The 14,245-nt window shown below is 47.7% G+C and overlaps 1 protein-coding gene across 7 annotated transcripts in view; it reads left to right on the top strand.

Moving 5' to 3' along the window:
- RUBCN (rubicon autophagy regulator) overlaps window positions 1-3,494 on the top strand; it is a 59,765-nt gene extending 56,271 nt beyond the window's left edge. For 6 of the 7 annotated variants that reach the window (XM_055126266.1, XM_055126265.1, XM_055126262.1 and 3 more), the window contains 3 exons: window positions 814-967; window positions 1,636-1,729; window positions 2,109-3,494. In XM_055126266.1, coding sequence (XP_054982241.1) covers window positions 814-967; window positions 1,636-1,729; window positions 2,109-2,284 — 424 coding nt within the window. In that variant the 3' untranslated portion in view covers window positions 2,285-3,494. The remainder of the gene's footprint in view (window positions 1-813; window positions 968-1,635; window positions 1,730-2,108) is intronic. The other variant, XM_055126267.1, reaches the window with a different exon arrangement.
- The last annotated feature ends 10,751 nt before the right edge of the window (window positions 3,495-14,245 follow it).

The following is a 14,245-nucleotide window of genomic DNA, read 5'->3' as shown; positions in this document are numbered from 1 at the left end:
GCGAGGTCAGCTCTGGAAGGGCTGTGCAGCAGCAGATGGCTTGGCAGGCAGAGATGGGAAGTGGGGGGATCTTGTAGAGATGTCACAAGTGAGAACTGAGAAACCCCAGCAGTAACTGGGTCTGGGTCTGTCCCCTGGGCAGGCCCTCTGCTCTCTGCGAGCTGGCATGCTTCACTCTGAAGGGAGCGAGAGCCCCTGGTAGCGTGAGGGGACTCTGGGCTGAGAGAGGGGTCCTCCGGTAGTGTGAGGGGACTCTGGACTGAGAGAGGGATTCTCGGGTAGTGTGAGGGGATGCTGGGCTGAGAGAGGGGCCCCATGGTAGCGTGAGGGAATGCTGGGCTGAGAGAGAGGCCCCTAGTAGTATGAGGGGATGCTGGGCTGAGAGAGGTGTTCCCCGCTAGTGTGAGGGGATGCTGGGCTGAGAGAGAGGCCCCTAGTAGTGTGAGGGGATGCTGGGCTGAGAGAGAGGCCCCTAGTAGTGTGAGGGGATGCTGGGCTGAGAGAGAGGCCCCTAGTAGTGTGAGGGGATGCTGGGCTGAGAGAGAGGCCCCTAGTAGTGTGAGGGGATGCTGGGCTGAGAGAGGTGTTCCCCGCTAGTGTGAGGGGATGCTGGGCTGAGAGAGAGGCCCCCAGTATTGTGAGGGGACACTGGGCTGAGAGAGAGGCCCCCAGTAGTGTGAGGGGACACTGGGCTGGCAGAGGCCCCTGCCCAGGCCTGTCTTCCCTCTCCGGCCTCCTGACAGGTCTTCTGCTCTGCTGTACACTCAGAGGCGCTCACTCTCCATCCCCTTTCCCGCCCCGCCTTTCCTCCAGGCTTCTGGATTCCTTTGACGTAGTTCCAGGCCACCTCACTGAGGATCTCCACCTGTACTCACTGAATGATCTCACTGCCACCAAGAAGGGGGAGCTGGGGCCCCGGCTTGCCGAGCTTGCCAGGACAGGGGCTGCCCACGTAGAGCGCTGCATGGTAATGGAGTCACGTTAGCAGGGAACAGAATCTTGGCTAGGGAGTCGGGCAGTTGTTACTGTTGAGTTCCAGGAGGCTGAGGCGGCCTGTGAATTCTGTGAGAGAAACTGGACAGGTGTACTACTTCCTGGGCTGGCGAACAGCTAACTCATCAGTGTGTACAGCACCTAGAACTAGAAGAGGAATTAATTCTGGCACTGCCCCAGGTGAATGATGGCAGATTGTCAGGAGAGAATTGCCTTATTCCGGGAGGAGAACCCTGGATTAGAATCAGAGACGGGGGCCTGGCTTTCTTTTCCGTTTCAGTCCCTGTCACCAAAGATATTTTGCTCTCTGAGGTAAGCCTCAATTCTGTTGACTCCAAAAAATAGATAATAGCATCAATTATCTTTACCTTTTCTTTTTTTCTTGAGAGTGGGACTCTGTTACTTTCCTCTCTTCGTTTCTTCGTTGAGAACCATTCTGACACTGAGGTTTCTCAGTCATGCCTCGTGGGCTGTGTCATGATGCTGCACACACAGGCCTGGGCTCTGACCCTCCTGTGGCCAGGACAGCCCCTCGGAGTCCACTCACCTCTCTGGCCCTTTCGCTCCTCCCACACTTCTAGTCTCCTTCTGTCTGCTCTCAGCATGCTGGGCCTCATTCCGCTGTTTGTCTTTCCCCTCCAGCTTTGCCAAGCAAAGGGCTTCATCTGTGAGTTCTGTCAGAATGAGGATGACATCATCTTTCCTTTTGAACTCCACAAATGTCGGACCTGTGAAGGTGAGGACTTTAATAGGAGTTAGGTCTGAGGGGCAGAGAGATAGTATAGGTTTAAGGCACTTGTCTTGCATGCAGTTGACCATGGCACCTCGTATGGTCCCCTGAAAGTATCCAGGAGTGATCCCTGAGCATGCAGCCAGGGCAAGCTCTGAGCACCACTGGATGTGGGTGCAAACCAATAGTAGTAGTAAGTAGTAGTAATGAGGGGGCAGGGGGAAGAGGAGGAGGAGGAGGAGGAGAGGAAGAAGGGGAAGTTAGGTTTTATTTGGTGGTCCCCTGTGTTTGGGCACTGAGCTGTGGTGAGGGGCTACAGAAGGGACCTGCTTCCAGTCTGTGACAATGTTGGGTGTCCCCGTGCCCTCTCTTCTTCTCACCCCAGAGTGTAAAGCATGTTATCATAAAGTCTGTTTCAAGTCCGGAAGCTGTCCACGCTGTGAGCGGCTGCAGGCACGGCGGGAGCTGATGGCGAGGCAGAGCCTGGAGTCCTACATGTCAGACTACGAGGAGCCCACGGAAGCCTTGGAGCTAGAGGCCTCCGTGCTGGAGACCACCTGAGGGCACTTGGGCAGCCTCTCAGCTCGGAGGAGCACACAGTGCAACATCGACCCACCCATTGAAGAACCTGCCCTGCTTGGGATTTTTTAAAAAATTATTATAACCATTTTTTTTTTTTTAATGACTTGTTTAGTGTCTGTGTATGGTCAGCTTTCATTAGGTTGCTGGGGTTCATTCTGTGGCGATGGTTTGCAGGTATCAGGTCGTTTTAGCAAAGCTGGCAGTTGGGTCGTGTAGGGAAGCTCCTTGTGCTTCCGTCCAGGCAGGGAACATTGAGACCCAGTTCTTCTGATGCTCATGGCCAGTTCTGCTCAGACTGATGCTGTTTCAGCTGCGTCTCAAATACCACGTCTAGTTTTATTTTTAGTTCAGGAGCATCTGAGCTAGGCCCTCTCAGTCAACCCACTTCTCCTTTGCTGCTGAAACAGAATGAAAAGTTTGTTCCTTCTCCCAGCCCTGGAAAAGTGGTGACCTGTGCCCTGAGAAGCAGCAGATATGGGGGCTTCCTAGGCTAGGAAGTTTGTTGAGTTTGTTAAGTATCTTGAGTTTGCTGAGGTATCAGAGATGCTTACTAAAGGGCTCCAGTGTTACCCTAGAGCCCTCAGGGACCTCAAGGAGGCAGCTTTGATAACCTCATCGGAAATATTCCAGGCATAGCTAGTTGTAAGCTCACTTTCTTTGTTTACCCATGTGGGCTTGAAGCAAAGAATAGAATGGATTCTGGGCCTGGGCCCATTTTCAGCCTTAACACCAATCAGAGTGAGGCTACACTTCTATTTAAGGAATGTTGGAAATGGTGTTCATTTCCTTCTAGGTGATAAGGTCCCTTTAAACAGCCCGACTCTTAGAAATTCTCAATGGTGTTCCAAATTGAGAGAAATACCTCCCACCATCGTCTTAGTGGGTCTTTTGCCTCTGTGTCATCTGTGGGTTGGCCACTGGGGTTCTGAGAAGTATGCTAGCATGCTGGGACCTTTCCTGGAGACTTCTCTCCCATCTTTATTTTTTTGTGTTTGTGTAAAAGTTGGGGGAAAGCTTTCTGCTATCAGTGTTGGTAGAGAACTTGACAATTTGTGGATGTGAATGTGAATGTCCCTGTGTTCTTGGGATAACAAGAGCTTCTATGCCAATTAAGCACTTAACTCTTTAGCCTGGCAATAGTCATATACTTCATCATATTTTTTATGTTACTAATTTTAACACACACACACACATACACACACACCTCTATTTTAAATGTATGTGTATTTGATGAGGAAAGCTTTTTAACAGGATCGTGTATGTGTTAGTGGTGCTCTAAGTTTATAGCTTCTAAAGTTTTCATAGAACACTGAACAGGATTCCTGTTCTGAAGGCTGGTAGTTTTACAAACGCAAGCCCACAGCATTTTTGTTCTTGGACTGACTTCAGCCTGTTTTCCTTTTTTCCATGGCTGCCAGTAGACAACTTAGTGTGGGCACTTCTGTGGGATGCTGAACCACAATTCTCACTTGGCTGGATGCAGCTCCTGAGTTCAGGTCCCTAGAAGCTCACAGAGAAAGTAGGAGGGGTGGCAAGTTCTGTCCAGAGCTGCAGCTCCCCAGGGCAAGAAGGAGCAGGGAGGAATTCACTCCTGGACTTGGTCCCTCTGCCCCAGACTTGGAATACCTTGAGACTTCCTCTCTCCAGGTCCAGGGGAGGGTTCTGGAAGCCAGTGCCTTTGGCCCATCCTTATGTTGTATGTTTTAGGGATTAACTCAGTCTTCAGACTCAGGGCATGATGAATCTCCACTTTCAGTTTTGGTTTCATTGCAAATCCTGCTCCTTAGTCGAGACACTGGAGGAGAAACATACCCTCATACTGTCTTCCTGTTCTGTATCCACGTAGGACCAAAGGATGGAGCGTGCTGGCATGGCTCCCACACAGAGCTCAGCTGCCAATGCACTCCTGTCTTTGCACTGGGCTTTCCTCCCCTCCCACTCCCCAGCCCAACTGTGTGTTTTAGTGACCCTGACACTGTCCAATGCCCATTGATTTATGTGAGCACAGGGGAGGGAGGACAGGCACGGGATGTTTTGAAAGCACTTTGCAACTTAACAGTATATGAAAATCCCCTCCTAGTGCGGGGAGAAGCTTTGACTGCACTGAAGAGATCCTTCTGAGTGAAAAGGGAGAAGTGTTTCTTTTCTAAAATAAAGGGAAAAATATTTGCTTACAAGGTGGAGACAAGATTCAAGACATTGCAGAAGAGTGGAAGTTAAATGTTTTCCACTTAAATGAGGCTGTTATTGAATTTCTCTGCCAAGACTTTAAAACTTGTGTTAAGTCAACACAAAAGGGGCAAGAGTCTAAATAGAGATGTTCAATATGTGTACAGCTTGTGTTCTGAATTGGAGTCCTACTGGCTGTAGTTCATGTATACACCCTAACAGTTCATTGTCATACTTAATAAATGAAGGAAATGAAATTTGTGTTTTTCATTTTGCTGCCTTGACAGTCAGGGAACTGAGTGTTTATTATCAAGCTGGTATGTCTGAAATTCAAAAAGTGACTATTTTATAATACAAGGAAAACTTGAACTGTCAGGAAAAGTGGGTTTGGAACGCTGCCTTGCTGACTGGCTGCGATATCTTGAGTGAATTCCTTCCCTTTGTGGGTATCTGTTTCTTTGATGGTAAAGATTTTGTGGTGTGGGTTCTGTCCACTGCAGGGGATATTTCCTGTGGGGTGACCTCCTTGGTAAATATTTCACTCATCCCAGTGCTCTTACATGCTTGGGTTCCGCTTCCAAACATCTGGCCCTGATCTCTTTCTGACTTAGGGGAGGAGGGGCTGGTTTACACGCATCGGTGCTCAGGGACTACTCTGGGATCTGTGCTCAAGGGATCTTGGGGGACCATGTGGTGCCTGGGATCAAACTGAGGTGGAACATCACAAGGCTGTGCTCTCTCTAGCCCTGGTTTCTCTCATCCACTGGAATTTCAGCTCCACCTTGATCATCCTGGGTCATTTTCAGGCCATTTGTGTAAAGCCGGTGTATTCCCCTACGAGGCGCCACCTGATTTGAAACTGTCTGTGTACAACTTGGTGACAACAGGTGTCTTCGACCCCTCTCTCAGTCAGGTAGCAGATCGGCCTAGTAAATCATTACCTTCCCTCCACCACCTGTCAACAAAGGTTTTTTGTATTTCTCTTTATTCTTTTTTTCTAACACTACACGTTTTACAGTCTTACCTCTTAACCAGTCATGCAAATGTCTTTTTATTTGCTCTTTCACCAAATATTTGAGTACCTACTCTGTCCTCCTGTCTGGTAGGCTTTGGGGTGACTGCAGCAAGCATCCTGGAAATGTCCTGCCCTGAAGAAGCTTAGAATCTGAGGAAGTCAGACATTGTCCAAAGTTACCAAAATGAATGTGTGGTTACAAGCTGTAATGGAAGCTATGAAGGAAAACAACATGTTATTAAAAGTAATACTGGTGGTAGGGAATGGGCACTGGTGAAGGGATGGGTTCTTGAACTTTGTATGGGGAAAACACGAGCACAAAAATGTATAAAACTGTAACTGTGCCCTCACGTTGATTCACTAATTAAAAATAAATAATTTTTTTAAAAAGTAAATAAATAATATGGACATGAAGGGAAATTGAAGGAAGAATATATCGGACTCTCTTGCAACTTTTTTTTAAATGTTCCAAATACTTGTTACAAAATCTCAAAGAGTTAAAAAATGAAAATAATAATGTTTTATACATTAAAAAAGTGAACAACAATAATGTTTCATACATTAAAAATAAAAAGTAAGTAACAAGGGGACTTAATTTAAATGGGAGACAACAAATCAGACCCCTGAGAAAGCGAAACTTCAACCAAGATCCAAAGGTCCAGGTCAGAGAAGGGAGAAGAAGGTTTCAGACAGAAGCGAGCATTAGGATAGATATAGGAACATTTGGGCTGGGAGTGCAAGCAGGGCTTCCTAGAGTTTAAGTTTATTTAAGAACACCAGAAAGCCAGTGAAGCATTTCCATCAAGTCAGGGAGATGGCTTATGGTAAAGCACATGCCTAGCACATGTGAGGGTCTAATCTCCAGCACCTCGTCACCCGTGGTGGCCCCTGAGCACTGCACATCAGGCCTACACTGTTGGGATTGATCCTATTAAAAAGAAAGATTTGGGGCAGAGGAGATGGTACAGCAGGATAGTACACTTGCCATGCACGTGGCCAGCCCAAGTTTGGTCTTTGGCATCCCATATGATCTCCTGAGCACTGCCAGGTATGATTCCTGTGTGCTGAGCCAGGAGTAAGCCCTGAGAATCGCCAGCTGTGGCCCCAAAGCAGCAAAAGTAGTACAGCAGGTAAGGTACTTGCCTTGAATATGGCCAACCTGGTTACATCCTTAGCTCTACATATGGTCCCTTATATATGTAGAACTCCTAGTTCTACATATGAACTAGCAGTGGCTCGAGCACAGCCAGGTGTGTGGAAAAAAATCCAGAAAAAGAAGAAAAAATGTTTTTAATTCTGGCTAAAATGCCAGTGTTCCTACTAAGCAGAGAATAGGTGAGAGTAAAGCAAGAGGAAGCAGAGGCATATTCTGCAGAGATGGCTTTAGTGGCTCAGCAGAGAAATGTTTGGAGTAGCATGTGGCATACTATTACCATTGCTGCTCCATTCATATTCGGCCATTCTATTTTTTTATCTTATTGAAAAATTTTTAAAAATTTAAAATTTAGAAACTTTTTTTGAATCAGCGTGAGATACAGTTACAAAGCTTTCATGTTTGAGTTTCAGTCACACAATGATCAAACACCCACCACCAGTGCACATTCTCCACCACCAATGTCCCCAGTATCCACCCCATCCCCACCCCCACCTCTGTGTCAGACAATTTCCCCCATACTCTCTACTTTTGGTTTGCAATACAAATACTGAGAGGTCATGTTTGGTCCTTTATCTACTTTCAGCACACATCTCTGATCCTGACTGATCCCTCCAACTGCCATTTTTTTAGTGATCCCTTCTCTATCCAGCTGCCTACCCCAGTTCATGAGGCAGGCTACCAATCATTGAGCAATATTCCTGGCCCATGTCTCTACTGTCCTTGGACATTAGTCTCATTTTATATTCCACAAATGAGTGCAGTCATTCTATGTCTGCCCCTCTCTTTCTGACTATTTTCAACTTAGCATGATACTCTCCATGATCATCCACTTATAAGCAAATTTCATGACTTTGTCTTTTCTTTAACAGCTTTATAGTATTCCACTGTGTAGATGTTCAAAAGTTTCTTTAACCAGCTGTTTGTTCTTGGTCACTTGGGTTGTTTCCAGATTCTGGCTATTGTGAACAGTGCTGCAGTGAACATACAAGTGCAGATGTCATTTCTACTATGCTTTTTTTGCACCCTCGGGATATATTCTGAGAAGTGATATTGTGGGGTCATATGGAACCTCGATTTCTAGTTTTTTAAGGAATGCTCATATTTTCCAAAAAGCAAGCTTTTTTTTTTAAAAGCAAGACACATTCTTTGGGATAAATGACAGAAACCAAGGGAAATTAACAACTAAATCTCAGGAAGGGCAGAGACATTGGTCTCTGGATAGCTCAGTTGCAGGATTTGCCGATCTGTGGGGGCACACTCCAGAGGGGGGCATGTGAGTTAGCCATCCAGTGTTGCATTTCTAAGTTATTCACCAATTTCTGTTCATCTAAGTGTTTAAAGGGTATCACCTCATTCGTATAAAGAGGGGAGGTGAGTGTTGGAATTTGAACCCCAGGACTCATATGTGCAAGACAAGGTGCTCCCCCTGAGCAGCCCAGATGTGTGATCATCTCAGCATCCCAGTTAAGAGAGACACAATGCTGCTTCCTTTGTTTCTTTGAACTTTTGACTTAGGTATGGGTGAAAGGGATCATCTGTGCCTCCTGCCCTGCCCAGCCGCAGTTGTCTCCTGGGTCCTATCAAATCCATCCAGGCTCTTAGACAGTTTTAGTGATAACAGCTGCCAGATGGCCCAAACTTCCCCATTGTGAGTTTGATGTTGGCATTAAAGGTGATTAAAAGGAAAGAGAATCTACCAATGTGGAGGGCTTCAGTTCTGGCAACTGCTCTGGACAAGAAGTGAAGTAAGTTCTTGCTCTGGCTTTGGAGGGACACCTAATACCTGAAATTGCAAGGTGAGTTAATAGGTTTACATCAATCCTGAAGGGACCCAACATCTTCCAGCATAGAAATGACCCAACACCCACAACTAATCTCAAAAGGAGCCAAGCCTCTGAATTACCCTGATGGGTCTCTGTGGGGAGCTCTGGGACCTTCTCAGCCTTCTGCCAGAAGCCCCCACCACACCTGACATCTTCAACTACAGAAATGTTCCAGTTCCACAGCTAATCTCAAGAAGAATGCCAAGCTGTGGAATTGTCCCAGATAGATGGTCTGGGCTGTGAGCTGGCACTTCTCAGAATGGGCACCAGCAAATCCCACCCCGTATGCCCGGCTTCATCCTTCACAGAGACAGCCCTGCTTTACAACTCACCCCGTCCAGCAGCCAAGACACCAAATCTCCCAGCTCCACAGCTCCTGGAGCTCACAGCCGCACATCCTCAGTGTACACCACCTCCTAATTCCGTAGCACTGATGCCCAGTGGGAGCACAGGCTTTTTGGGTCACACCTGGTAATGCTCAGGGTTATTCCTGGCTTAGGAATCACTTGTGGTGGCGCTCAGGGGACCATGTGGGATGCCAGAGATCAAACCTGGGTTGACAGCGTGCCAGGCAAATGCCCTACCTGCCTATTGCCATGGCCCCTGGAGCACAGCAAATGTGGTGGGAAAGTTGTGTAGAAGACCACCACGCTCAGCGACATGGTGGACTCAGCTAGCGCCAGCTCAGCCACTCCTCAGTGACATGAGCAACACCACTGCAAGATACAGCAATTATGACAAATTGACTTGTATTAATATATTTTTCAATAATTCCATTTGCCATTTTGTTGTAAGCACTACCCAGCCACCACCATGCTCCAGGCCCATCTCCGGACACTTGGGCCGAACCTCACACATGAGTGAAGCCCCACAAAACCAGGTAAGTAGAACTTTGCGACCTTGAACTCTAGGTTCAATGAGACCCGGAAACAAGATCCTCTGTCAGCCTCCTCCAATCTCTGGCATCTGAGGGAGGGGTCCAACCCAGACGGCCCACCCTACCCAAGCCAGATAAATACCTTACTGGCCGACCCCCACTACATCCACTACCAAGTCACCGCCATGCTCCAAGCCACTCTCCAGACACACCATAAGACATTTAATACCCACTATTTCCGCACCGTATTTGATGGGGTTCAAATAAGGTGTGAACCATGGTAACACCTCTAAGGGCAATTGGAGGCCGCCCTAAAAGCCTCCATCCCTCTTGGAGAGCCTGGCAAGCTACCGAGAGTATCCCGCCCGCATGGCCGAGCCAACAACAGTAACAACAATCGGCCTCATTCACCTGACACCGAAAGAGCCCCCAAAATGGCAGCGTTAAGAAGGATGAGCAAGGAGAGGCTGAAAAAAATCTCAGGGACGAACTAGACTGCCAAAACGAAGAAAGACTAAAATGATTGTCTGTACTTTCAACGCACGTACACTGGCATCAGAAGCATCCATCGAGGACCTGATGGTGCAAGCACAGAAGATCAAGTATGACATCATTGGTCTGACCGAAACGAGAAGACATTAATCACATCACGCCATTTTCGACACTGGAGAAGAATTGTTCCTCGGAACATGTGACAAAAGAGGCATCCGGTGGTGTTGGTGTCCTTGTCAACACGAACTTGGCCATGAGCATTGATTCATTCGAATGCCTAACAACCCGAACCGGGTGATTACGCTTGAATAGATGTGGCTCACTGCCTGCAGTTTCTATCTTCGTGGTCTACGCACCAACATCCAATTACGATGAAGAAGAAATTGAAAGGTTCTACATGGAACTGGAGAAGTTCTATAAAGAAGACCACACCTTCTACAAGATCATTGCTGGTGATTTTAATGCTAAGATAGATCCAAGAAGGTTGCCCGAAGAACTCCACATTGGGACCCATGGCCTAGAATGGAATGATCAGGTGAGAGACTGTCTGAATTTATCATGTCGACCAAGACCATCCATGGTAACTCACAGTTCCGGAAGGCCCAATCTATACGCTGGACATGGGAGTCTCCCAGACAGTTCTACAATGAAATTGACCACATCCTATTCAATCGAAGGTTTTGCCTGACCGATGTCGCTGTTGTCCCAAAATTCCAAACGGGATTGGACCACTGTCTCCTTAGTGCGAAATTCTACTTCACAGAGCGGGGAGAAAGGACTGCAAAATTTAAGTCTTAGAAGAGAACTCCCAGAAGGAGCATCAACTGGGAGCTCTTTGGCACTATTGCTGCAACGTGGGAATGCCATCCTTGACAACATCGATGAGGAATATGATCGACTGGTTAAGCACCTCCATGACTGTGTGAAGAATGCCGAGAGTGAGAAAGTCACAAACAAATGCCTGTCTTCGGAAACTCTCGAACTCATTCATCAACATGGTTTGGCACGAACCTCAAGCAACCACAAACTAACATCTGAGCTTGCAAAGCTGTGCAGAGATTCGACAAAGGAAGACCTCAAAGAAAGAAGAGCAGTGGTGTTGGCCGATGCGGCAGAAGCCAGGAAAAGTATTCGCAATGCTCGCCCATCCTTTGCCAACTATAAGACCAAGATGACTGCCCTCTGACGTCCTGATGGATCTATCACATCTTCCAGAAAGGAAATGGAGAGGATTATTCACGACTTCTACTCGGATCTCTTTGACAACCATGTCCACCTGCCCACATACCAAATTCCGCAGGATGAATATGTCGTTCCCAACATCCTCCCTTCTGAAATCCGACACGCCATTTCATCGGTAAAGACACATACAGCACCTGGTCCAGACTAAGTCAGACCCGAACACCTGAAGAATCTGCCGCCAGTACTTCTCAATACACTGCCTCAACTCTTTAAACGCTACCTGTCTGAATGCAAGGTGCTGTCTCAGTGGAAAACCAGTAGGACTGTTCTGTTGTACAAGAAGGGAGATATCCACGACATCGGCAATTATCGCCCAATCTGCCTGCTGTCTGTCACCTACAAGTTGTTCACTCGTGTCATCCTGAATAGAATAGGCAGATCACTAGACGAAGGACAACCATTCGAGCAAGCCAGGTTCCGAAGGGGATTCAGCACGATAGACCACATCCACACAGTGACCAAACTCATTGAAGTTTCACGAGAGTTCAAGATAGTGCTCTGTCTAACGTTCATCGACTTAAAGAAGGCCTTCCGGGCTGGAGCGATAGCACAGCGGGTAGGGCGTTTGCCTTGCACTCGGCCGACCGGGTTCGAATCCCAGCATCCCATATGGTCCCCTGAGCACCACCAGTAGTAATTCCTGAGTGCAGAGCCAGGAGTAACCCTGTGCATCACCGGGTATGACCCAAAAAGGAAAAAAAAAAAAAAGAAGGCCTTCGATTCTGTTGAGATTTAAGCAGTCATCAAAACCCTAGCCAAACAGGGTGTTCAAACTCAGTATATCAATCAAAATCCTCTGCGAGCTGTATTGTGGATTCACCACCAGGATCTCACTATTCTACAAGGAAGTGATCATTGATGAAAGAGAGGGGTGCAGCAGGGTGATACCATTTCACCGAAACTCCTCAGTGCCACCCTCAGAACATCATGTGATGACTGGAATGGGAAGGAATGGAAGTGAAGATAGACGGTCGGCAATTACACCACCTCCGCTTCGCTGATGACATCGTTCACATAACGCCAAACGTTAGCCAAGTGGCACAAATGCTGGCCGACTTCAACCTCGGGTGTGGAAAGGTCGGATCACAGCTGAATCTCAACAAGACAATGCTCATGAAAAACAAACTAGTCCCTGAAACTCCATTTGCTCTCAATGGAACAAACAGCTCCGAATGCAGCAGCTATGTGTACCTGGGTCGAGAAAACAACATGAGGAATGACTTGGCACCAGAACTGCGCAGGAGGAAGAGAGCAGCGTGGAATGCCTTCAAGAGCATTGAAGAAGTGGTTAAGAGGACCAAGAACCTCTGACTCGGGGCACATCTTTTCGATTCCACCGTTCTTCCCGCACTCACATATGCCTCAGAGACCTGGGCCCTACGCAAACAGGATGAGAACGCTATTCAGGTATCCCAAAGAGGAATCAAAAGAGCTATGCTAGGAGTGTCACATCTCACTCAAGTGAGAGAAGGAATCCGGAGTTCTGACCTCCATCGACGGTCAAGAATCAGGGCCTCTGTCTCGTTTGCCAAGGCATCAAAAATCAGATGGGCCAGTCATGTAATGCAATTCAGAGATGACCACTGGCCTAGAGCTGTTATCGACTGGATTCCACGGGATATCAGAAGACTGCGTGGATGCCCACCAACTAGGTGGTCAGATTTCTTCATCAAATCCCTGAATGAACGATTTTAGGCTCTTCCTGTGCCTGGAGCAAGCAGATATCATTGTGCTACACTAGCACGAGACAGGGACAAGTGGAGATGTTATTGGCACCTGCTCGAGCAAATCGAAAATCAACGGGACGACAAGTGATACAAGTGATACAAGTGAAGCAGTATGAAGTAAGTTTGCCTGTGCCTGCTAAGGGAGCAGGCTTGGTGGGTGGTGAGGGGGTGGGAATTTGGTGGAGGAAAGTTCAAACTGATAGTGAGATTGCTGTTGAAATATTGAATGCCTGAAACAACTGTATTAGGAACAACTTTACAAATCATGTTATTATGATAAAAAAAAAATCAATCCTGAAGGGTGGTTTGTTTCTTGGGTCCAGGTGGAAGCCAAGAGAGGTGGCAAGCATCCAGTGAGGTTGGAGTTGGAAACGCCCAGCGTGGCCTCGTGACTGCAGGCAGCGAGCCCCACACACCCTGGGCCGCCTGGCGTCCTCCTCAGCTCTGGGGTTCACACTGTCTTCCTGGCAAAATGACATCTGTGGTTTCCAGCTAGTTTTAGATCCTTTCCACTACAGGATTTTTAGATTTTTTTTTTTTAGTGTGTGTGTGTGTGTGTGTGTGTGTGTGTGTGTGTGTGTTTGAAGGTAGAGAACAGGGGGTTCTCAGGATGCCTGAGGGCCCCTCCAAGCCATTCTTGGTCAACTCGGCCAGCAGTTCAATGTGAAGGACTGGGGATCTTGCAGTTTCGGAGTGAGGCCTTGGTACTGCTGAGTTTGTATTGTGGAGATTTCTGGGCCACCCCGATTGTACTGAGAGCTGCATTGGAGCTGCACACAGCAGTACACAGGGGCCACATGGTGCTGGGATGGAACAGGGATTGATCAGGGCTAAAGGCTTAATCCCATTCAGATCTCCTGTTACCCCACAGCTGCAGGAGAGCCAGCGTGGGAGCTTCTGTTTCCACAGTGGGCTCAGAACTGCTTCAACACAAGCAGAGGCAAAAGGGAACCATAAAGCCAAAGGCACATCACACCTCAGGCCTCGCTATTCTGCTTTCCAGGAACTAGAAGAAATGTAATTGTTCTTTCTTAGTGGGGGAGGGATGGTCGACCACACTCTGGTGTTGGCAACTAGTCCTGGCTTTTCTCAGGAATAACTCCCAGTGCTGGCGATCAGACCAGGGCTAGGCGGACACAGGCAGCAGCATGAAAAGCCAGTGCTGCTTACCTCCTTTATTCTCTCTTTGGCCCTGAGTCTGAAGAAATAAACCCAGAGACCAACAGTGGGTCTAGATAATGCTATTTAGATAATGTCTATTTCTTACTTAACCACAGGAAGTCCTGGAACCACAGATCTAATTGAAAAGAAGTCCTGTGAGGTGGAAAGCGCGAATAAGAGAGGAAATGGGGGAAGGAGAGCTGGCTCTTCTCCTCTTAAGCTTCTCTCAGGGACAGGGAGGCAGCTCTGAGAGCTGGAGAGCATGCCTGGCACTCGAA

Source organism: Sorex araneus, chromosome 2 (assembly GCF_027595985.1).
Source record: "Sorex araneus isolate mSorAra2 chromosome 2, mSorAra2.pri, whole genome shotgun sequence".
In the NCBI taxonomy this organism is placed as follows: Eukaryota; Metazoa; Chordata; class Mammalia; order Eulipotyphla; family Soricidae; genus Sorex; species Sorex araneus.
Note: the sequence above shows the minus strand (reverse complement) of the source record. Positions and strands in the feature narration are given on the sequence as shown.